The sequence below is a fragment of the Gouania willdenowi genome, chromosome 2, assembly GCF_900634775.1.
Source record: "Gouania willdenowi chromosome 2, fGouWil2.1, whole genome shotgun sequence".
Classification (NCBI taxonomy): Eukaryota; Metazoa; Chordata; class Actinopteri; order Blenniiformes; family Gobiesocidae; genus Gouania; species Gouania willdenowi.
The window spans coordinates 7,591,384-7,615,981 of NC_041045.1; the positions used below are offsets into that span (position 1 = coordinate 7,591,384).

The following is a 24,598-nucleotide window of genomic DNA, read 5'->3' on the forward strand; positions in this document are numbered from 1 at the left end:
ACCCTCCCCCTGTCCACTATCACGTCCTCAGAACAGAGGTAAGATTCGCTGTTAATCTACCTGAGTTGCATTTGTGTTGTATCATCTCAACATCAACAATGAGCGGTCGTGGTAAAGGAGGCAAAGGACTCGGTAAAGGAGGCGCTAAGCGTCACCGCAAAGTCCTCCGTGACAACATCCAGGGAATCACCAAACCTGCGATCCGCCGTTTGGCTCGTCGCGGTGGAGTGAAGCGTATCTCCGGTCTGATCTACGAGGAGACCCGCGGTGTGTTGAAGGTCTTCCTGGAGAACGTGATCCGTGATGCGGTGACCTACACTGAGCATGCAAAGAGGAAGACTGTGACCGCCATGGATGTGGTTTATGCTCTAAAGAGACAGGGACGCACTCTGTACGGATTTGGAGGATAAACTTTCAGTTTTACCATCAACAAACAACGGCCCTTTTAAGGGCCAACCACATATCCCTAAGAGCTATAATCCTACCTGCCCTTATGTGGAAATCAAAATGAGTCATAATTAAATAAATAAAATCAACATTTTAAAATAAATATTGTTGTAAATGACAGACAAATATATAATCTGGCCTTTTAATTCTTAAAATATTAATATGAAACACGTTTAATTCTTACATATCTATTTCCACAACGCTGAGGGTCCGTGTTCCACCCACAGGCAATTTCAAAAATATGGGGGCACGTGTTTTTTAATAACAAATTGCATTATTACAAGATAAATTGTGGCTTTAGAAATGTTTTGATAACATTTCTAGTACCTTAAACTTAATAGTATCCATTCGGTTTATGTAAACTATCTAGTTTTTTCGTTGCAACGTACATTCTACTGTGGTTGCTATGACAACCTTTGATGCCAAAAGTAGATAAATATCCATTCACGGACCGAGTAATGTTGTAATTTTCTTGTTAAAACCTTTACTGTTTTCATCTCCTAAGCGATCTTAAAGGATCAAACCGAGGTCCAACCCACTAGCTTTGATTGACTGACCGAAGTCATTCTGCTGAAAAACGACATTATGAATTGAAAAGGCCATTGTGGAAAACGACATTCTGAAATAGAAAGACCATTGTGAAAAAGGAAATTATGAAATAAAGACCGTTGAGGAAATAGATATTTAAGAATAATAAAACGTATTTCATAATATTACTTTATTTAACAATTTAATGGCCATATTATATATTTGTCTGTTATTTATCAAAATGGTATTTATTTCAAAGTGTTGTTTTATTTATTTAATTATGATTCTTTTGGGCTTCCATACACAAAGTACCTGGTTTCATAAAGATGTATACAAAGATGGAAAAGCATGTAAATCCAAGATCATAAAAAATGACCACGTGAGTGAGAAGCTGTAAAGTAAACATCCGAGCTTTGAAAATCTACAATACCTCCCATTTAAATTCTTGTGCTTTTCATTTTGTGTATTTGGGTTTCACTGACACTAGTTTGTCATTGTAGCTAATAAACATCTTCAATATTCCAATTAAATTTGGTTTTGTTTCACTTGCAAAGTTAAACTTTGTAATTAATTTTTTTATGACACCATAACCTCAGCATTTTAGAAAGTAGGTCTGCCACAAATATCCTGTGAAGTGATTCTGAAACATGTATGGCATCTTTGATTAAAATTAAAGCATCACATAATGATAAATAAGCTTCAGAAAGTGCAACACGTCCCTTTTCGTTGCACCTTTCAATTTTCATGAAACTGTCTCCTCACATGTGTTTAAAGACGTAAATAAGACCATGAAAGCAAAGACTGAATTCAGTCTATGAGGCAGGTTTAGGCATTAACAATAACCTTTCTTTCAGCAACACATGGCCTATCACTGTTAAACATGTTTGGAAAAGATACTGTTTTGTTACATCAATGCAGTTTTGTTTTTAATACAAGCACAAATAATATTAAAAAAGAATATCACAAAATTATTAAATAGTTTAAAAAAAAAAACAAATAACAGTGTAAATATATATAGAAGAGTAGCTGAAACTTTTGTAAATGTATAACTGATATAAACTTATAGAATCTGAGTGAGAAAGGCCAAGTTTAAACAGTGCTGAAAAAAAGAAAAGAAAAAGAAACTATGATTATTCAGTAACAGAAAACACGCCCATCTCTGAGCCAGCCAATCACAGACAGAGACCAGCACAGTAAACTCTGCATAGAGGGAGTATAAGATCAGCGGGTATGAAAGACTACGTACATTTACTTTGAAATAACTATGCCAGAACCCGCTAAGCCAGCGCCCAAGAAGGGCTCCAAGAAAGCAGTGAGTAAGACCGCTGCTGGTAAGGGAGGAAAGAAGAGGCGAAAGACCAGGAAGGAGAGTTATGCCATCTACGTATACAAGGTGCTGAAGCAGGTCCATCCTGATACTGGTATCTCCTCCAAGGCCATGAGCATCATGAACTCCTTTGTCAATGACATCTTTGAACGCATTGGAGGTGAAGCATCTCGTCTGGCCCACTACAACAAACGCTCCACCATCACCTCCAGGGAGATCCAGACTGCTGTGCGTCTGTTGCTGCCTGGAGAGCTGGCCAAGCACGCTGTGTCTGAGGGAACCAAGGCTGTGACGAAGTATACCAGCTCCAAGTAAACCTGAAACATTTCTAAACAACAACAACGGCTCTTTTAAGAGCCACGTACTACATCTATAGAGCATTATGATCTAAATAATAATCTGCATCTAATATTTATCTACACGTTTCATACATGTGTGGCTATTAACATTTCCTTGAGTTTTGAAAAAAGTTTTAAATTGTAGCGTTCACACAAAACTCGTTTCATTCAAACGTTAATCCACAAAGGGAGGAGAGTGTATTTCAAAAATGTTTATGAACGACCTTTACACTTTATACAGACGGTGAAGCAATAATAGAAATTGTTTTCTTTAAGTCATGACACTTTGATTTAGCCGTCCTAAATGAAAGTTTTTGACTTGATGAAGGTCAGGGGCCGCATGTACAAAAAACAAGTACGCCGAAAAACGTGTGTACGTCAAAATCCATCGTATCGGGCGGTGAGGTTGGCGATTGACGTAATGGGAAAATAAAACACTTGAAGAGGCTTTAGCATTTTCTACGGTCACATTTACCTGTTACAAAGACAAGCATTTAGCCTAATGTGCGCGATCACAATATGTCTATTATTGTTTATATTAATTCAAGTATCTTCACTGTTGGATCATCTTTGTCATACATGTTGCTGTCGGTCTAATCATTAGAAAAATATATTCTTTCCTCTGTCACTGGTGGTAAGAGCCGCCGCCTTTTCTGATCTTGCTGAGGGGAATCCCGGTGCCGACCTTATTTCAACATTTTACATTATGAAAACTATTAATAAATACAAAAGATTGTAAACCAATACATATTAAGTCAAAGTAAGTTTTATTGCCGAAATGACTGTTTTCTTTGCCTGAAACATTTACACACACAAAAGCATGACAATGTAAAATATATAAATTATAAGGACAGAACAACAATAACAACACAAGGATTTACAATATGTACAGGGAGTGTGCAAATATGAATATGAAAATACATATATAAATAAATGGCCACACTAGCCTGTCATTGCCCAAGCTCATTAGATCTTGGTAAGTTGTTCCAGTGGTATCTGTCATTATGTCCTTAGGAAAGACACTTCACCCACATTGCCTAGTATAAATGTAAGTGAGTGTTGGTGGTGGTCGGAGGGACCGATGGCGCACTATAACCTCCGTCAGTCTGTCCCAGGGCAGCTGTGGCTACAATAGTATCTAGTAATTATGTAACGTGCTTTGAGTGTCTATGATAAAGCACTATATAATTTCATATATATATATGAAATGACAAAGTAAAATGTGTATAGAATGACTAACCTCAACACAATTGTGTTTATTTTTTAGAATAATGATGCAGTATTACAAGAATAAGTAAACACAAACATATCTTATACAGTTTTAAGAAAAAGAAAAGAGTGACTGCTCAGCTTCTAGTAAACCACACCCCCCGTTTGTGAGCTTCTGCTTCTGATTGGTGCGTCACTTTTTCTGTGCTTATAAAGCAGCAGCTCAGAGACAGTTGGCACAGTTTCTTCCTGAAGTTAAGAGGAGATTTTAATCCACAATGAGCGGCAGAGGAAAGACCGGAGGTAAGGCCAGAGCAAAGGCCAAGACCCGTTCATCCCGGGCTGGTCTTCAGTTCCCAGTGGGTCGTGTCCACAGGCTGCTCCGTAAAGGCAACTATGCTCAGCGTGTCGGTGCAGGTGCCCCCGTCTACTTGGCGGCTGTGCTGGAGTATCTGACCGCTGAGATCCTGGAGCTGGCTGGAAACGCTGCCCGCGACAATAAGAAGACCCGTATCATCCCCCGTCACCTGCAGCTGGCTGTCCGCAACGACGAGGAGCTCAACAAGCTGCTGGGTGGAGTGACCATTGCTCAGGGTGGTGTGCTGCCCAACATCCAGGCTGTGCTGCTGCCCAAGAAGACCGAGAAAGCTGCCAAAGCCAAGTAAAGATCCAATATTTGATAACGAAACACAACGGCTCTTTTAAGAGCCACTCACAAAACCTGAAAAAGCACGACTTCCTTATTAAACGTTCACATGTAACGCACATTTGCTTTATTCGATGGATTAAATCTTTCCGTCACCCCTTAAATAAAGAAATAAATTATATTCTAGTGCATTAAAATACTGTTATCCTTTAAATATTTTTAATTGACTAACTAATATAAATTATAGCGTTCTGGAAACCGGCTTACTTAATATTATCTGCACTGTAACACCCAGAATATTAATGATGGTTTTTGTCCTTCCTGCTCAGTTATAAAAGCAATCTTCAGTTGTCATCCACACACTTCTGTTTTGTAGAAACACTGCATATATCAAATTGTGTACAACCTTTATATCTCAGTATAATGGTACGGAAGTGCCTTCTATTGTTGCTTTATGACATAAACAGTAGCTTTATTAAAAAGTTCAGATCCCCAGACTCATTTCAAGCCCGTGTGGAACACCTAAGATGGGGTAAGGGGCCCTGGGCGACATGGATGTTTGTTTTTTTTAACTTGTTTGCAAATTATCTCAAGCTCGCAGTAGCTTGACTGCAGGTCTTTGATTAATTGTAATTCGTAATTAAATAAAGAGTATTAGTATTGTTTTTATTGCTGCTGCTGTTTTTTGTTATTGTTGCTTTTATTATTGGGTAACGGTATGAGGTAAGTGTAAAAGGTATTTTAATGCTACAGATGAATGTCCAGGCGTAGTTTTTATTAGGAATTATGCCGATCATGATTATGGAGGAGTTGTCAAGGTAATAGTAGTTTGGTTATAATGGATTTCTTAAATTATGTTGCTGCAGTGGCAATCAGGAAAAACAATTAGGTTTTATTTTTTAATGTTTGTCTGAAAGAAAGCAATATATGTTTTGTTAATGCAATTAAATAAATGAATGTATTTTACTGCATATTTGAGAGAATCACCAGCCTTCTCTAAGGAAGGGTTAGAAACACTATTTTCGGGAGGATACAAAACGACAGGGCAGTGTTGTCTAGGTCTAGTACTAAGTTCATTAAAACATGAATCATGGATTACTTATGGAAAAAATTTTTTTATATTTTACGACAAAGTTGGGTGAAATATTCTTAAATGTTTTTACCGTAAGTGTTAGTATATTCGCGCACAAGAAAACTACGTGCGGCTGATTTGACCAGGCAAACGCGAACCACGGCTGGCTTGACCACAGTGGGGATAACCTTCAATCAGATTTTCACTAAATAAATATGAACAAAACAGTCTACCTTCTCATAATCTCTCCTAAGGTTCTATTTTTGGTTGACTGCATTAATTTAATAACAAAGTACATATAACCAGGGCTTTAAATTAACTTTTTAGATCACCAGCAACCATGGTTAGTAGATTCCTGCAAACAAGATTTTCCACCAGCCCATTTTTTTTTTTCAGTGAAAATAAACTACATTATAAATGCTACAGAATAGATTTAAGTGTTCATGTTTCTTTAAAGAGTTTTTTTTTTTTTTTTGTTGATTGCAGAAATGAATTAAAATGGTGAAGAAATAAACATTTAATTTAAAAACAATGTTGAAATAATGCCTAAAAGGTGAACCTTTTATAAGTATATTCTCATAACTTAAACAGACTTTTCTCGGATAAAAATTGGATCCCTGGAACTCTGTTTGAAGTTAGAAAGAATAGAAGTAATCAGTACTAAGAATTACATGTACTGTAGAGAAAAATGTATTTTTTTTTTTTCAAAAAGTGCCACACAACTTTTGTGGTGCCTTTAATGTTTCATAAAGCTGTCTACTCACATGGGTTCAAATATGGAAATATGACCATGAAAGCAAAGATTGATTTCACAGTCAATGAGGCAAGTTTAGGTATTAACAATTACTTTACTTGAAGCCACACATGACCTATCACTTTTAAACATGCTTGGAAAAAATTATTTTTTGTTACATTTATGCAGTTTTTGTATGAACGAATACAAGTAGACTTGTCTGGTGATTCCCACGAATCAAAACCACAAAGAATAATAAAATTAAAATAAAAATAAAAAAAAACTGTCCAAAAATATATAGAAGAGTAGTTGAAACTTTTGTAAATGTATAAGTGATATAAACTTAGTCAGAAAGACAAAGTTTAAACGATGCTGAAAAAAGCTGAGGAATAGTTCAGCAGAAGACAACACGCCCATCTCTGAGCCAGCCAATCAGAGACAGCGACCAGCACAGGACTTTTTGTATAGAGGGAGTATAAGAGCAGCGGACATGCAGGTCGGCCACATTCGTCGAATTGGGACAACCATGCCTGAACCTGCCAAGTCAGCGCCCAAGAAGGGCTCAAAGAAAGCAGTGAGTAAAACTGCCGCCGGTAAAGGAGGAAAGAAGAGGAGAAAGACCAGGAAGGAGAGCTATGCCATCTACGTTTACAAGGTGCTGAAACAAGTCCATCCTGACACCGGTATCTCCTCCAAAGCCATGAGCATCATGAATTCCTTTGTTAACGACATCTTTGAACGCATTGGAGGTGAAGCATCTCGTCTGGCCCATTACAACAAGCGCTCCACCATCACCTCCAGGGAGATCCAGACTGCTGTGCGTCTGCTGCTGCCTGGAGAGCTGGCCAAGCACGCTGTGTCTGAGGGAACCAAGGCTGTGACCAAGTACACCAGCTCCAAGTAAACCTGAAACCCTTAACAACAACAACAACAACAACGGCTCTTTTAAGAGCCACCCACTACTACTACAGAGCACTATTCTTTTACTTACTTAAACTACGCTAGTGTACGTCAAATAAGACAACGACGGTAATTAAGAAAGCGAGTATGGAAAATGAAGAAATTACAGTTTCTGTAATTTCGTTTAAATTAAAAATAATATTAAATATTACCAGCCACTCTAAAGACACGCGCTTAAAAAGCATTTCTAGCAACACACGAAATGACGCCAACACTAAAATGAGAGAAAAATACAAAACGATCTAATAAACTACCAAAAACACACACTGAGATACACAAAATAAGAGAAAAAAATACTGAGTTATAACAATTAACAGACAAAACAAAATACACACACAAAATGACGTAAATGAACTGAAGATACAATAATCATTCTTAGACCCACATCAGGAGGGAGATGACTGAAAATTATAAAACTAAAAATAAATGTATTCAGGGGACACTAAATACTGTTTCATTCCATTTATTTACAAAGTTAGATTCTTTAAGTGTGTGTTATAACATAAATTCCATCATTATGCTCTAGTTTTTTTTCACATAATTCTGAGCAAAATGTAGTAGTCGGAAGTCAGGGGGTACTGTACTCAAAAGTAAGACAGATACCAAACAATTTGCGTGTCAACAGCTAGTTAACCGTTTTCAATTCAATGATACTAACAAATAGAAATATGTGTCGTGTAAATTGATTAAATTAATTAAAAGGCAGACCAGCCTGTGGCCTTGAGGATTATGTAAATACAGTGTATCTATTGTGCTGTGTGGATGTTTGCCTTTACGAAGGTTTCAGTTGCATTTAGATACATGCCTGCCATAGTACTGATATGTGACAAAGTGACAATATATGTCTATCTTCTAGTACTATAAAATCACGCTACAATTAATATCCCCTTAAGATCTAAACGCCATATTTCACACACAATTGAATTATATAGAAATATGTCAATACTATTAATGAATAATAAATACATGGATAGATCAATTATACTTTATTTGACTCCACAGTGAGGAAATTAACATGTTACAGTAGCCAAATACATGTGCAAGCAACAAGGTTACATTAAAATACAAAAAGGAAGAAAAAAATAAATCGATAGTGGACGACTTAAAAGTCCATAAAGAAAATGTAAATACAGAAAAAAAATATGTATATGTGGTAAGGGAGGTTTTACAATATTAATGTGTAATAATGCACATTGTAAGGCAGTGGAGAAATATGATTATATACTTATGTTTACTAACAAATGTTATTTTTTGTAGCGACTGTAATCAATATATCCAAACAATAACAGAATAAAAGAGTTGCTGGTCAGACTCAAGTAACCACACCCTCTCTTTGTGCCCCTCTGCTTTTGATTGGTGCGTCACATTTCCTTCCGTTTTTCCGTGCTTATAAACAGCAGCCCCCCAGGCGAACACCAGATACTTTTTGAATTCCGGAAGGGACCTTGATTCACAATGAGCGGCAGAGGAAAGACCGGAGGTAAGGCCAGAGCAAAGGCGAAGACCCGCTCATCCAGGGCTGGTCTTCAGTTCCCAGTGGGTCGTGTCCACAGGCTGCTCCGTAAAGGCAACTATGCTCAGCGTGTCGGTGCCGGTGCTCCCGTCTACTTGGCGGCCGTGCTGGAGTATCTGACCGCTGAGATCCTGGAGCTGGCTGGAAACGCTGCCCGCGATAACAAAAAGACCCGTATCATCCCCCGTCACCTGCAGCTGGCTGTCCGCAACGACGAGGAGCTCAATAAACTGCTGGGTGGAGTGACCATTGCTCAGGGTGGTGTGCTGCCCAACATCCAGGCTGTGCTGCTGCCCAAGAAGACTGAGAAAGCAGCCAAGGCCAAGTAAAGATTCACCATTTAACAACACAACAAAGGCTCTTTTAAGAGCCACCCATATACTTTGTAAGAGCATGACTGTCTTATACGACCACACGAAACACTGGTTATATCGCGGCCACCCTTATAACAAGTAGCAATGGGTTTGAATTTAGGTTAATTAATATACTCATGTTAGCTTTAAAAAACACATTAAATTAAGCTTTAATTACGAATCTGATCTTCATACCTAGTTACAGACCGATTTATATAAATTCGACGAAACAGCCACTGAATTGCTTCAGCGCTTTAAATAAAGAAAGGAAAAAAAAGATTTTTTTTTTTTTTTTTTTTTTAATTTCAGTAGTTTTCAGTATTTAAAATCCATTAACTTATGTTCTGTAGAAACACTGCACATATCCAATACTTTATTGTAGCCCGTCATGATAGTTGTACAATGTTTCAGTCATAGTATGTTAGTGAATTATCTATTAATTAAAAAAACATAACAGCTTTTCTTAACCGTTTATACTGTTAAATAGCCTTAAATTAAATTCAGATCCCCAGACAAGAGGTCACTTCAACCCTTCTTTGCCTGTTTTCTTAAGCAGGACAGTTTGCCCCAACACATCTACAAATCTAGTTGATGAAAAGCATCAGCTGTAATTCCAGACCCACTCAGTTTATCACTAATAAAGTTTAAGAGCTAAATAATAAATATGAACGAAACAGTTTGCTTTCTCTCATAATCCCTCCTAAGGTTATTTGTATATTTAACAATAAAATGCTCACAATAACAAACAGGAAACCACAACCCAGAAATTATTTTTCTAAATATTTAATGGTAAATGTTAAGGGAATGCTTTAATGTCAGACATTTAAACACATTAGCCAACTGTGATGAGAATGGATTCCTACACGCTAGGGTTATTATCATAAGTGGCTGCATCTTAACCACATGTGTAAAATAACACCTGAGGATGTTAATATTTTAAAGTAAGTATCACAACTTCCTTCCTCACTATAATATTAGCCCTATGAATAATCATGTGTATAATAAAAATGTGTAAATGTTTTACACACCTTTACAACAGGAATTAAAACCTCCAGTCTATTTCCAGTCCAGTTTTCTGACCACTAGGCCACTGTTGATTTTCTCACTTTAGGAAGACCCAAATTTTAAAAAGGCTATTTAAAGTAGGAAGAGGTCTGAATATGCCTGTGTGACTCGGACAATGATGTATTGTATCCAATATTATACTATATTGTATTATGCCCAGCCTTTCTTGTTCACCAAGTCACCACTCTGACATTCCTTTAAGTGTCATTTGCACTTTTTTATGTTATATTTTTCATGTTTCTGTTTTATTTTATTTTTTTCTAATTTATGTCTGACCTACAACTCTACATTATTTGCACCAATATCTATGTAAATATTTATTTTATTTTTTTTTACTGTATGCTCTTGTATTATAATGTTGCTGCAAAGGTGAATTTCCCCTCTGAGGATCAATAAAGTATTCTATTCTGTCTATTCTATGTCATTTTAGCAGCAAGCTTATTGTGACATTACTTTATTGCCAAATTCTATATTTAAAAACATTACTTTGAGCACACAATATACGAAGTATTTATTTTTTCCAAGGTTTTATTTATATATGTAACATAAAGGTATTTGTAATGGGCCTTGTAAAGAAAAGAAAAAGTATTTGGTGATAAATGATTGGGAAAATCCTTTAATCGTGGTTTACTTGATGTGATCAGTAGTGAATGAACAGAATTCTGTCCAATCAGCTGCGCACACTAAGGACCAATCAGCAACAGGAACGTCACAGCCACGCGCCGCTTCACAGCCTGTCCCAGAGTTTAAAAGCAGCTTCTGCGCCACTCAATCTCATTCATTTCTATCTTTGAGTAGAAACACTGAACAATGGCCAGAACCAAGCAGACCGCCCGTAAGTCCACCGGAGGTAAAGCTCCCAGGAAGCAGCTCGCCACCAAGGCTGCCCGTAAAAGCGCCCCGGCCACCGGCGGAGTGAAGAAGCCTCACCGCTACAGGCCCGGTACCGTGGCACTGAGAGAGATCCGTCGCTACCAGAAGTCCACCGAGCTGCTGATCCGCAAGCTTCCCTTCCAGCGCCTCGTCCGAGAGATCGCTCAGGACTTCAAGACCGATCTGCGCTTCCAGAGCTCCGCCGTCATGGCTCTGCAGGAGGCCAGCGAGGCTTACCTGGTGGGTCTGTTCGAGGACACCAACCTGTGCGCCATCCACGCCAAGAGAGTCACCATCATGCCCAAAGACATCCAGCTGGCCCGCCGCATCCGTGGAGAGAGAGCTTAAACGGTTAATAGCAGTACTCAACAACAACGGCTCTTTTAAGAGCCACACACAAACTACTTAAGGGCTCCATTATTCTGCACTTTGTCACTCAAAATTTAATAATGGCTGTAGGTAAACTTTTAAAATGTCTAACATTTACCTTCCTTGTACCCATTGAATATATTTAACGAGTGCCAGCTATAATGTAGATATATTTATAAACCAAACATGTTAAGTTTCATTAACTAAATTGCTGCTATGCTTATATCTGTATTAACATATATTTTTTTAATTAAGCGTTAGTACCTTGTTTTATTTGCAATCTTAAAGCAATAAGTTTGATACTCTAAAATATGTCGTTCTAACGCAATACAAATATATACATTGTGAAGAAACTAAGTCCCTGTAAAAATATATTTTCATTTTTATATGTACATCCAAGGATTGGGGTGCTGCCATTGGTCAGAATCTGGTAAACGGTGGTTTCCTATTGGACGACGGTCTGTTTAAACAGTGCGCTTACTTCGAGCGGGAAGCCTGCAGCACAGAATGCAAGTATGTCACTGCACTCACCCTTTTCTGTGACTATTTTTTTTTTCCTTTTGTGAGATTTACGACAAATTTAATTAACATTTATATACTCAAGACACACAAGCACACGGATAACATGCAAACTCTGCGCACAAAGGTTAAGGGTGACCAAAACTTCATACTCCTTTGTGAACTGGTATTACTGAAAAATATTATTGTTTTAAAATTGATTGGCTTTTGTACCCAACAATATGCGTACCTCTGGTTGTGAATCACTGAGTTAGACTGTTGTGGTAATAATGCTTTTATTATTATACACAAAGTACAGCAAAATTAAGATTTGACCTTGATATTATTGATATTACTAAGATGGTCTTAAGCTATTAATCAAAATCAATCCAATAAATGAACAAAAGATTTTCTCTTTGGTTTCAAGACGTCTGCATGTTTCTATTTATTTATTGACAATACATAAAACACTATTCTTTAATTTTTATCTATATTTTCTATTTTTATTGGTTGTTTGGTGCAATCTTTTCTTATATGCATTTAATCTTAGGAGAAATGAGTAAACTTACGTACAGCAGTGATATTTTAGGTTGAATTTGTGATACTACAATTTGAAAATATTAGTTATATTAGTGACAGTATAAAGAAGTGAAGCTTGTGTTGTCATATTTATCTTTGCACACTTTTAGGATTTTACTACATTATACAACAGTTTTGCTCTTAAATAATAGCTTTTTGCATTGTCTTTATCTTAATGTTAATATTAGAAAACTGGTGTTCAGAAATTGTCACTTTTGTGTCATTCAGTTACAGAATAAAGAAGTTAAGCTTTTGTGTAATCATGTTATAAAATGACTTCATTTTATATAATTTTTTCATACTTTTAAGATTATACTACATTTACTTTTTAAGCAAACATATTTGACCAGATTTACTCTGAAACAATACATTTATTAGAACAGAAACTGTATTTGTAATAATAATATTTTTTTTAATTCTTTTTTAAATCAAAGTTGCTTTACGTAAGACAAACAAATAAATAACAATGAAAATAAAAGAAAGGTTAAGAAAAAGCAAGTTTGAACAGGTGGGTTTATGAGGAGTGTTTTAAAGTTTTGTAGTAAAATGTTTTGGGGGGTTTTTTGTATCGTCTTTACCTGAATATTAACATAACAAAGCTGGTGTTCAGAAATAGTAACTTTTGTGACATTTAGATAATTCTTAAAACATTTGTTTGGTCATGTAATACATTATAAAGTAACTTCATCATACATTATCTTTTGATTCATTTAAGGTTATACTACGTGTAGTTTTCAAGCACATATTTTCCCAGGTCTACTCTGAAACTAGATTTATTTGAGCAGATATTCCTACATTTTTTTAATTTATAGAATGTATGAATATGTTCTTATATTGTGATATAATATATTTAAATGAATGACATTTATCTCATGATCAGGAAACACAAGCTCTTGACAGACAAAGTGGTGGCTCTTAAAAGAGCCTTTGGTGGATGATGAACAATCAGAGATGTTCACTTCTTCTTGGCTGCTGTCTTCTTAGCTTTGGGCTTAGCTACCCTCTTAGCAGGAGCTTTCTTAGCTGCAGGTGCTTTTTTAGCTGCAGACTTCTTAGCTGCCTTCTTGGGGCTCTTCTTTGGACTTTTGGCGGCCGCTTTCTTGGCCGCTGCTGCAGGTTTCTTCGCCTTCTTGACGGATGTCTTCTTTGCTGCTGCTTTGGGCTTTTTAGCAGCTGCAGGTTTCTTCACCTTGGTTGCAGCTTTCTTTGCTGGTGATTTCTTCACAGCAGGTTTCTTAGCTTTGGCCTCGGTGCTCTTGGCCAGTTTAAAGGTTCCAGCGGCTCCGGTTCCTTTGGTCCGCAGCAGTTTGCCGTTCTCCACCAGCCTTCTGACGGCCGCGTTAACGCGGCTTCTGTTTCTCACCACATCGTAGCCTTTGGCAGCGAGTTCCTTCTTCAGAGCAGAGAGAGAAAGTCCTCTCCGCTCCTTGGAAGCAGCCACAGCCTCCAGGATGAGGTCGCTCACTGACGGACCGCTGCTCTTCTTCTTCTTCAGCGCCGTCTTCGGTTTGCTCGCTCTCTTCTTCGCGTCTTTTAGCGGAGCGACTTCAGCCATTGTTGGAGTTCTGTGTTACTATTAAGAGAACTAATGACAGGTGAGTGTAGGTTGTGACAGCTCCGAGCAGGAGGCTGGACTTTAAACGCACCATGAGAACCGTAGAGACTCAACGCAGGCAGCAGCGTGCGGCAACAGCGGCTTTGCTTGTGTTTTCTCCGCAGCGGAAAAAGAGCTGAAAAAGCGACTTAAAGCAAAGTTACAAACTGAAAAAGAAGGAACTTCTCGCAGATACTTTAATCTTTTTATTCACTTCATCTCCAGAATTTATTCTCTCTGTTTGTTTCACTGGAACCTCCGAAGCTCAGCGCTCCACCGCCTCCATCTGACACCTTTGATCCGTTTTTGCATTTAAAACACTTCTACATGCAACAAAACCTCTTCAAAAACGTTTTCTTACTCAACGAAATATTAATATAGTGGTTAATTGTGACACAATGTTTCTATTTACAAATTTTGTGGTATGAAGTAAAGGTTTGATCGGAGCAGCAAACACAGAGATGCAGGTGAAAGAGTCACTGACTTTAAACTAAGGAGTGGCTTCATCCTGTAATACAACAGACGAGTCTAATTAGAGTTTGTATTCTTACTTTCTAAAAGTTTTCTTTATTTCGATATTAGTGTTTTTCATTTTCCAAAGTGGGAAAGGACACAGTTGCTTAAAAAGAACGAATGAGGAAATATTTGATATTATAAAATATATTTCTACTGTGTGCATGCGTCGAGCAGTCCTTATTTTGTTTATCATTCAAAAACAATGTTTTTGCGTTACTTCAATGACGTCCTTTTGATTTAGATGTTGCTTTAGTCAGAGTCGTAAACACAGTGGAATATTTGGTAAAGTAATAAGCAATAGTGCATTAAAGCAGCGGTTCGCCTCCTTTTCAGTAGGAACTATTTTAGTTAAAACGGGAAATTAGTGGGCATGACAAATCATGTCCAATGATGAAACAAGGCTAAAAGTGACAATAATGGGTCAACATGTGCAACATTAGGTGGGAAAAGTAGTGTTTAAGTGTCAAATGTTGTGAAAGCGGTGAAAAGAAAATGCAGTAAAGACATTGAAATGTGATGTAGAATTGACAGAAATCGGAGTAATGTTGCAAAAATGCATTAAAAGGAGCAAAAATGTCAAGAAAAAGTAACAAAAATAGGTGGAAATATGCAAGTTTTGTGAAGTTGCAGAAAAAGAGTAAAAAAAAAAAAAAAGGGGGGGGGGGTAATCCTAGTTATTAATTAAAGGTAGGGTCGGTAACTTTCTAAACCTAGCTTGATTTCGATGTAGCATGCTCCGACAGCTCCGCCTTCCGACGCCACCCCCCCTCACTCACATGAACGCGCACGCAGAAGCAGACCTCAGCCAAGCGTATGATGTCGCATTCAGCGGTAAGAATGTTCGATAGCATGGTAATACAACACATGTTCATATCAGCCTAAAGTTACACGCACCTCTCAGACAGTGACTCGGGAGCAACAGTTGACAGAGCGGGGTTAGGTAGTCTCACAAGTGAGTCCTTCCACGGCGTTGAAGTCGACGGAGCACAGTTATAGCTAAAAAGAATCACAAATATCCTACATTACAGCTGTTGACCGCCCTGCTGAAAGCAAACACAACACACAGGCTCAAACACGCACACATGTATACTGTACACACTGTAGCTGCTAAACTAGCTCGCACTAACAGAGAATCAACAGTAGCATGTTGACATCTGGCTAATATGACAAATAGCTTGAATTGCTTCCACTATTTTAAAAGATAACACAATCACCCAGGCAACAAAACAACCCTACCTGTCCAAAAGTAATTCAGCAACCATAGCATCAGTTTTCAGGCCCTTGTCCTCCTTCAATTGTCGCCATCGTTCAAAAGATGTTCCGATGCAGATTTTTGTCTTTCCTCTCGCTAAATCCAAAGACCTCTTTTTTGCAGCTTTTTCTAAAAACGTCTTTCTTTTCTTGCCCTTCTTAGCAGGGCAAGACGTTACCAGTAAACGTAGAATAGGTACTTTCTCCGCCATTCTGTTGTCTACTTCCGGGCTTCCTCTAACAACGGTGACGCGCTTTTTAATGTACGCTCGTGCACGCACGGGGCCGTGAACGAGCAGAAAGACCAGGAGACGTGATTGGTTGAAAAAAAAACGAACCGTGAAAATCCCATTGGTCGCAGTTATTGCAGATTTACAGACGCTATAGTTGACAGATTTTCTTCGTTCCTTTTTCAGAATACATAAGATCTTCACATCTGTCCGGACATAATGAACATTTCTACCAAAAACTTGAAAAGTGTATCTGGAGATAGTTACCAATCCTACCTTTAAGATGTGCTTGATAATATAACATACATCCCCTGAGGTTTGTGTGACAAATGTGCTTTGAAATCAGAAATCCCCAATTTGACAGGTGAAAAATGCAGCCTGAAAGAATATAATTAAAGTGGCCATTGATTGTACGTTCCATAAAATGTGTCTATTTGTACGGTTGCCGTACGGACAACCCCCAGTGCTATTGGTATGGTTATCGAAGTACAAGTATTTTAGGGTTAGAGTTATGGTTCGATTATAACCCAATATCGCAACAATTTTTAGGGTAAGATTTAGTCTTAGTCACATGACCTAAACTGCCCTATCACGTGACCTCTACTGGCTGCTTATGGATAGAATGTCAGTATATTGATGCGGAAACCTGTACGATAGCTACTGCCTAAAATAAAACAGCCTACTACTCCTGTGCTTGATGTAATGCTTATTGTGCTGAGGAGACACTTTCTGACATCAGGTCAACATAAACAGGTATAGGATACATGACAATTACATAATTTATTAGGATCACGAAACATCATTCAAAAAGCAGCAGAGGTGATTAAAGATTTGTTCCACATAAAGCCTTTTTTAAAGTATGTCCAACCTCGTTTGTCTGCCCTCTCTGAATGTGTGCTCTCCCGCGGCTAGGGTGCCGATTTTGATGGCGTGATGTAGATTGGCATGACACCGGCCCGTGAATACCCATTCACTCACACACACATACACACACACACACACACACACACACACACATACACACACACACACACACACACACACACACACACACACACACACACACACACACACACACACACACACACACACACACACACACACACACACACACACACACACACACACACACACACACACACACACACACACACACATTCCTACGCACATCTGGCTATCGTACAGACACTGGCAGACGCCAACTCAGGGCAAACTGACCTTTCTTCCACCTTTCCTTCTCCTCATTTATCTGGGACGGGGGGAGGAGGGACAGGGGGGTAGAAATGTGTGATGTGTGAAGATGTTACTCACTCTGGGTTTTTCACCTCTGCGCAGAGGGTGCCTTTTTTTGACCATCCACATTGTACCTTTTTTTATTTAGTTTAGAATAAAATCATTTTTTATTAATTCATCTACTCTTCTGTCTGATCTTCAACATTTGCCAACGCAGAGGGTGTTTACAAACCAAAGACGAGGTAACCACAAATTTCACCGTAACAGTTGTTTATAAGATGGCTACTTTGACATGCAAATATGTAATTGTATTTGTTTTGTTTACCGCTTTATTAATACAAATAGTATGCATAATTAGTTATTTAAAGTAAACACCCGTCTTTGTTGTATGAATTACAACTGTAAACAAAATAGATCCAATGATTCATGTATACTTGCGTTCTGCTGCTGTTAGTACTTTATGTGGCACTAATGCATGAATAATTGGTGTCAATACTCTTTAATATTATGCTGTGCATTCACAATAGTGACAAAGTACTAGCACTAATAATAACAATACTAGTATTACTGCTACTGCTACTTGTAATGATATAAACAACCGAAGAAGAAACTGTGGTGAAACCACTGCCTCTAAATGACTAGTGTGCAAATAAGATACTACTCCAGATTTGACAGAAAAGGCACAACAATTGTTTAGAGTAGAGATTCATTATTCATCCCGCAGTGGGGATATTTACTGACATGGCAGCTTAATAGAAAGTGCAAAAAAAAAAGACAGTTTTCTTTCACTCACTCGCCTTTTCTCTATCTCTTTTCTTCTTACTGCTATCCACTGGTGCTCAACAGCGCCCCCAAAATCTAAAAGACTAATTGAGACTAATTTTTATTATTTTTATCTTGTGTTGTCTGCGCTGTTACTTCTGAAAACTTTGTGCATCTACACAAACATTTTTATCTCAAAATAAAATCATGTTCAAATCTAATTTTAAAGTCGGAGAAAAACGGGTTACATTTCGATAGCTGAAACATTCCTCTGGAACTGATTTACAGAGAATATTAACATCCAACGTCTTCCTGCTAAGAGCAGTCAATTTTTATCTGGGTTTCAGCAACGTTGCCGTGCTGATATGCTGTTGCTTTCAAAACATCACATTTCCTCCATGGAAGCATTGGTGGTTCAGTGGTAGAATTATTGCTGCCACACAGGGGCATGAGTTAGATAAACGGCCAATGCAACATCAATTTTTTAATACTTTGATGTTTTAATTTGTTGTATTTATTTATTCTTTTCATGAAAATGCAAACCAACATAGATTCCACATGTACATCAAATAATATCACAGTCCAAATTAAACATTTTCAGGATTGGAAAGGAGCCACAAGAAGAATGCAGTTCTTATATTTCTGCCCCCTTAACTTCATCAATACCCACACCAACCTTCCCCCATCAGTCCACACGATTTTCACTATAATCTAATAACCTAAAAATGACTAATCAAAATGTACAAATCCCCCTACTACAATCAATCAATCAATTAATCTTTTATTTGTATAGCGCCAAATCATAACCAATGGTATCTCAAGACACTTTACAGTAGAGCAGTCTTAATGACGGACTCTTCATTTTATGGATACACACATGCATATATACGTATATACACATACATATGTATCCCACACCCAACATGAATTCATACAAGTCAACATAAAGCATATTGTCTGATTTCTTTTAGGAATTGGAAGTATTTTTTTAAAAATACATTAAAATGGTGTACAGAACAAGTGTGCTATTGTAGAACCCAGAAACCACCACCATAGGTCAGTGTTTTGTGTCATTCACCACCGAAGAAGAGTAGACCCGCCCCTGTCTACTAACACGTCCTCAGAACAGAGGTAAGATCCGCTGTTAATCTACCAGCGTTACATTAGTGTTGTATTGACTCTACATCTACAATGAGCGGTCGTGGTAAAGGAGGCAAAGGACTCGGTAAAGGAGGCGCTAAGCGTCACCGCAAAGTCCTCCGTGACAACATCCAGGGAATCACCAAACCTGCGATCCGCCGTCTGGCTCGTCGCGGTGGAGTGAAGCGCATCTCCGGTCTGATTTACGAGGAGACCCGCGGTGTGTTGAAGGTCTTCCTGGAGAACGTGATCCGTGATGCGGTGACCTACACTGAGCATGCAAAGAGGAAGACTGTGACCGCCATGGATGTGGTTTATGCTCTGAAGAGACAGGGACGTACTCTGTACGGATTTGGAGGATAAGTTAGCATTATTAGTCATCAAACAACGGCTCTTTTAAGAGCCACCCACATCCACCTAAGAGTTGTAATCCTGATAACCGTCTCATTTAATCATTTGTGGTCTTTAGTGCAATGTTATTCAACCTTGGGCTTACCTGAAATGTTAAAAAATACAAAGAAAATGTGGTAAGTCCACACTTTTTTTTTCTGTTTGTTTTTTTTATTTTATTTTTAATTTAAAATAAAAATTTCACATTTTTACTAAATTGATAGTATGCTTTTACTTTCTCCTAAATTAACTCGTATCTGACTTACAGGGCACCATTAACACTTTACTTGTACGTATTGTACTGAATTAAATTTGAATGAGGCATTAAGAGACAAAAACTACACATAATTGTAATTGTTACAGTCAAATGTAAACTTTCAGAAAGCTTAAACAAAAATTTGGAAGTTTCAACAAATTAAATGGGTTTTTACTTTTAATCCATGAAATGGAAAGAAAACACTGAAGACACTATTTTTGTCATTGCAACAAGTACAACAAAATTCCAAACAATAATTTTGATTAGAACAAAATTCTGTTTAATATATTACAGCTATTGATAAAGGAAAATCTTTAAAATAAAATTAAAATGTGAAATATTCATCTAACCCATTGGACCCCATGAATACATTCATCAACTGTTGCCAGCTGTTCTGTTGGTGAATTTATAAACCAAACATATATGATTTTTTGACTGGGTTGAATCACACAAAAGCACAAGGAAATTGTGCATATTTCATTAATATTGTATTATACTGTTGATTCAATTCTGCTATATATCATGTTTACAATGCAGGTTGCTGCCATGTCTGTACTATATATGTGTGAATTTTTTTTAATTGTTTTTCCATCTTGTCATATATATACATATAGATTTTTTTTATGTGTATTTAATTGAATTTCTACAGCTGGTATTTATTGTAATATTTGTGATTCTTTTGTAACTTTCTTAAGCATGCTGACATACATTTCACTAACACCATGGGACAATATTAACTAATTAAATTAATCAAATATATACTTGAATGTACTTTTAATACAATTTTATGATTATATTTAACCATAGTAATAAAATACTAAATACAATTCCAGAATAGACATTTCAGAAAAAGACAGTAATGAGCAAATAATTAAAATAAATACTGTTCTGGGATTATTTCATCTTATTTAACTGTTATTATGGGATAAATACATACAAAATTTTGTCCAACACTAAAATCATAAGTTATGCCACGTAACATATGACCAGTTGTGCTTCAGTAATTTCGTATTCTTTATCATTGCACACTTCAAACATCTACTCCTGTAAAAGGTACAAATCTACAACTTTCACAAGACCTAATTACATAATTACTGAAAGAAGTATTAGGTTTGTCTGTCTTATCTTTTTTAACCCCTGCCAGGCCTGGTGTGCTGCCATTGGTCAGCATCTGGAAAACAGTGGTTTCCTACTGTTTAAACAGTGCGCTCACTTTCAGCGGGAAGCCTGCAGCACAGATGTAAACAAAGGATGTTCCCCAAAACAATCCAAGTATGTCACTCACCATTTTTTGTTCCTCTAAAGGTTTTTAATATTTGGGGTGGAAAAACCTTTTTATAACAAATAAATAAATACATATGGGTTAATTCAGGGGGGGCTTAAATGCATTTTATTGTGCATTATTGTTCTATGATTAAAGCAATAAAGACTATATTGTGCAGGATTTACTACATTTTTGTGTTGGTGCTATCTGCTTTAACAAATGATACTCCAATATTTATTCAGCCATAAAACACATGGCCCAATTTTTTTTTTTTTTTTTTACAATATCGTGATTTTGATATTGCATGTATAAAATAACATATATTCCATATGATGAAGACAGTGTCACCCTTTACGGACAAAGTGGTGGCTCTTAAAAGAGCCTTTGATGGATGTTACACTATCACAGCTGCTTACTTCTTCGCTGCCGTTTTCTTAGCTTTGGGCTTGGCTGTCCTCTTAGCAGGAGATTTTTTAGCTACTGGAGCTTTTTTCACTGCAGGTTTCTTTACCGCAGCCTTCTTGGCGGCTGTTTTCTTCACTGCTGCGGGCTTCTTCGCCTTGGTTGGAGACTTCTTCGCTGCTACCTTCTTCGGTGCTGCTTTGGGCTTCTTGGCAGCTGTGGGTTTCTTCACCTTGGTCGCTGGTTTCTCTGCAGCGGGCTTCTTCGCTTTGGTCTCGGTGATTTTCGGCATCTTGAAGGATCCAGAAGCTCCAGAACCCTTGGTCTGCACCAGTTTCCCGTTGGCAACAAGCTTCTTGACGGCAGATTTAACGCGGACCTTGTTCTTATCCACATCGTAGCCTCCGTTGGCGAGAGCCTTCTTTACGCTCGCCAGGGAGACGCCATTCTTCTCGTTGGAAGCAGCCACGGCTCTAACGATGAGCTCGCTGACGGAAGGACCGGGTTTCACCGCTTTTGGGGTCTTCTTCTTGGCAGTCTTTGGCGGAGCGGCGGGGGCGACTTCAGCCATTGTTGGTAGTAGTTTCTCTGTCCTTTTTGTCACAAGCACGAACACAAAAGTAGAGGTTATAAACAACCAAAGCAGGCGGTGCTTATACACCCACCATGAGAACCGTGGAGACTCAACCCAGGCAGCAGAGGGGCTCGATTTGTGTTTTCTCAGCGGCGCAAAAACCGCTCAAAAACTTACTTAAAGCAAGTTTACAGACTTTTAAAAAAAGTGACTTCTAGAAAATACTTCTATCTTCATTTTTACTTCATCTCCTGCTTTGATACGCTTTGTTATTTTAGCTGGAACCTCCGAAGCTCAGCGCTTAACTTCCGTCATCTACAACTTTCTCCTCATTTTTCCTTTTTAAAGTACCTTAAAACGCAATAAGTCTTATTCAAAATACGTTTTCAAGCTCAAATAAATAGTACTTTAGTGATTCTAAGTAACAGCATAATCGTGTTTACTGTATTTATGTTATAACATGATCATTTGTTTGGAGCAGCAAACACAGAGCTGGAGGAGACTGACTCTACATCTTACACAATGTAATCTTTATTAGAGATGTATTTAATCTGTTCTAAGAAGCAATGTGGTGATATTTAAATATCATAAATCATTAAAGCGTGAAAAAAACTAATTAGTCACTGTTTGTGTGTGAAAGAAATACGCAGTTTTACATATGAATACTGATGTGTAGATATTTCATGTGGAAGTTAATGTAATTTTTATTGTAAAATATCGATAAATAAAATAAAATGATGACATTTAAGGTTAACATTTTATTTTTCCCCTTAATGTTTGTCAGTACAGTTAATATTGTGTATTAAGTGTATCAAACACTTTTTTTTTTTTTTTAAATGTATTTGACTGATAGAACCACCCCCAGACTCGTTTTAGAGCTTTCACAACATATGTGTATTGTTGGAAGCTTCATAAAACTCTTAAAACACACATTTGTCATTTAATTGTACTTAATGAAATGCTTCCTCGTTTAAAAAAAAAACAAAAAACAGAGGTAAGACAGAATGTAGGAGGTGTCCTCTGCATTTGGTTGAAAAAGCAATGTGTTAATGTAGTGGTTCATGACCTTTTTTGGGTCATCATACATTTCTGATGACTCCAAAAACTGTTTTTCTTCCTGAATATTTTTAAGATCATGTTTGTTATACTGTTACAAAAACAAAGTAGCCAGGATTAGTGCACAAAGTGACAAAATGCACCACCTCAGATGTCATTTATCTAGATTCATCAATGAGAATTCAGTCATTTGAAATAATGCGTGGTGTTTTAATTTAAAAGATAAAATGTGTGTTTATCTGAATGAATGACAGTTGCAGCTGACAATTCCCAACAAATGTGGAAATATTTTCACTGAAACACCATTTTAATCATAACACTTTGAAAACTAAAATTATAAATATTTTTTTTGTTTTTAAGCTCTTAGTTTGCATGGGTGACTCTTCAAAAAGAAGTCATTGTACAAAATGCACCAACTCAGATACTTGTTAATTTAGGAGAAAGTTAAAGCATACGAATAAATTAGTAAAAATGTGAGGTTTTCATTTTAAATTAAAAAAAAAAATAAAATTGTGTAGTCTTAGCACATTTTCTATGTAGTTTTTAGCAATTCAGGTAAGCCCAAGGTTGAAGAACACTGCACTAAAGACCACAAATGATTAAATAAGACGGTTATCAGGATTACAACTCTTAGGTGGATGTGGGTGGCTCTTAAAAGAGCCGTTGTTTGATGACTAATAATGCCAACTTATCCTCCAAATCCGTACAGAGTGCGTCCCTGTCTCTTCAGAGCATAAACCACATCCATGGCGGTCACAGTCTTCCTCTTTGCATGCTCAGTGTAGGTCACCGCATCACGGATCACGTTCTCCAGGAAGACCTTCAACACACCACGAGTCTCCTCGTAGATCAGACCGGAGATACGCTTCACTCCACCGCGGCGAGCCAGACGGCGGATCGCAGGTTTGGTGATTCCCTGGATGTTGTCACGGAGGACTTTGCGGTGACGCTTAGCGCCTCCTTTACCGAGACCTTTACCTCCTTTACCACGACCGCTCATTGTTGATGTTGAGATGATACAACACAGATATGACGCTGGTATTTTAGCAGAGAGACTTAGCTCTGTTCTGAGGACCTGATAGAAGACAGGGGCGGTTCTGTTCTTCCTCTGTCTTTTTTCCTCCCTGCAAAGAGTTCCTCTTCAAAGACACATAGTTCCATAAATAGTTCGGTCAAATGTGTAGTATGTAAAGTGGTAAATTAATGACAAACGTGAAAGATACAGGGAGACATTTTTATCTGTCAGAAAAACCTATATATAAAAAAAAGAAAAAACAATGAAAAGAAGCTATCTGATGCCACTTACAGACTCATAGCAGAAACTACAGACTGGCCATTAATTACAAATCTCACTTTACGAAGTACAATTAAAAGAAAACAATGAAGATTCCTGCCATTGAAAATGGTAACAAACAACAAT

General features: G+C 37.5%; 9 protein-coding genes across 9 annotated transcripts; 6 read left to right on the forward strand and 3 right to left on the reverse strand.

Moving 5' to 3' along the window:
* Positions 1-26: 26 nt before the first annotated feature.
* On the forward strand, positions 27-580 carry LOC114477597 (histone H4). Its single transcript, XM_028470012.1, has one exon. It carries the CDS (start codon positions 99-101, stop codon positions 408-410), a length of 312 nt encoding a protein of 103 aa, XP_028325813.1. The 5' UTR covers positions 27-98; the 3' UTR covers positions 411-580.
* A 1,658-nt stretch (positions 581-2,238) lies between these two features.
* On the forward strand, positions 2,239-3,033 carry LOC114477581 (histone H2B 1/2-like). The gene has a single exon (XM_028469971.1). It carries the CDS (start codon positions 2,240-2,242, stop codon positions 2,615-2,617), a length of 378 nt encoding a protein of 125 aa, XP_028325772.1. The 5' UTR covers position 2,239; the 3' UTR covers positions 2,618-3,033.
* An 833-nt stretch (positions 3,034-3,866) lies between these two features.
* On the forward strand, positions 3,867-4,579 carry LOC114477555 (histone H2A). The gene has a single exon (XM_028469923.1). It carries the CDS (start codon positions 4,128-4,130, stop codon positions 4,512-4,514), a length of 387 nt encoding a protein of 128 aa, XP_028325724.1. The 5' UTR covers positions 3,867-4,127; the 3' UTR covers positions 4,515-4,579.
* Positions 4,580-6,819: 2,240 nt separating this feature from the next.
* LOC114477544 (histone H2B 1/2-like) lies at positions 6,820-8,726 on the forward strand. The gene is made up of 2 exons (XM_028469897.1): positions 6,820-7,200; positions 8,658-8,726. Exons 1-2 carry the CDS (start codon positions 6,827-6,829, stop codon positions 8,707-8,709), a joined length of 426 nt encoding a protein of 141 aa, XP_028325698.1. The 5' UTR covers positions 6,820-6,826; the 3' UTR covers positions 8,710-8,726.
* On the forward strand, positions 8,684-9,357 carry LOC114477549 (histone H2A). Its single transcript, XM_028469910.1, has one exon. It carries the CDS (start codon positions 8,716-8,718, stop codon positions 9,100-9,102), a length of 387 nt encoding a protein of 128 aa, XP_028325711.1. The 5' UTR covers positions 8,684-8,715; the 3' UTR covers positions 9,103-9,357.
* Positions 9,358-13,465: 4,108 nt separating this feature from the next.
* On the reverse strand, positions 13,466-14,065 carry LOC114477513 (histone H1.01-like). The gene has a single exon (XM_028469850.1). The coding sequence runs from the start codon at positions 14,063-14,065 to the stop codon at positions 13,466-13,468; it is 600 nt and encodes a 199-aa protein (XP_028325651.1).
* A 5,123-nt stretch (positions 14,066-19,188) lies between these two features.
* Positions 19,189-21,384, forward strand: LOC114477592 (histone H4). Its single transcript, XM_028469998.1, has one exon. The coding sequence runs from the start codon at positions 19,288-19,290 to the stop codon at positions 19,597-19,599; it is 312 nt and encodes a 103-aa protein (XP_028325799.1). The 5' UTR covers positions 19,189-19,287; the 3' UTR covers positions 19,600-21,384.
* Positions 21,385-21,408: 24 nt separating this feature from the next.
* Positions 21,409-22,195, reverse strand: LOC114477535 (histone H1-like). The gene has a single exon (XM_028469888.1). The coding sequence runs from the start codon at positions 22,117-22,119 to the stop codon at positions 21,559-21,561; it is 561 nt and encodes a 186-aa protein (XP_028325689.1). The 5' UTR covers positions 22,120-22,195; the 3' UTR covers positions 21,409-21,558.
* A 424-nt stretch (positions 22,196-22,619) lies between these two features.
* LOC114477588 (histone H4) lies at positions 22,620-24,185 on the reverse strand. The gene is made up of 2 exons (XM_028469985.1): positions 23,867-24,185; positions 22,620-22,630 (listed from the first exon to the last, which is right to left on the reverse strand). Exon 1 carries the CDS (start codon positions 24,176-24,178, stop codon positions 23,867-23,869), a length of 312 nt encoding a protein of 103 aa, XP_028325786.1. The 5' UTR covers positions 24,179-24,185; the 3' UTR covers positions 22,620-22,630.
* Between the last annotated feature and the right edge of the window lie 413 nt (positions 24,186-24,598).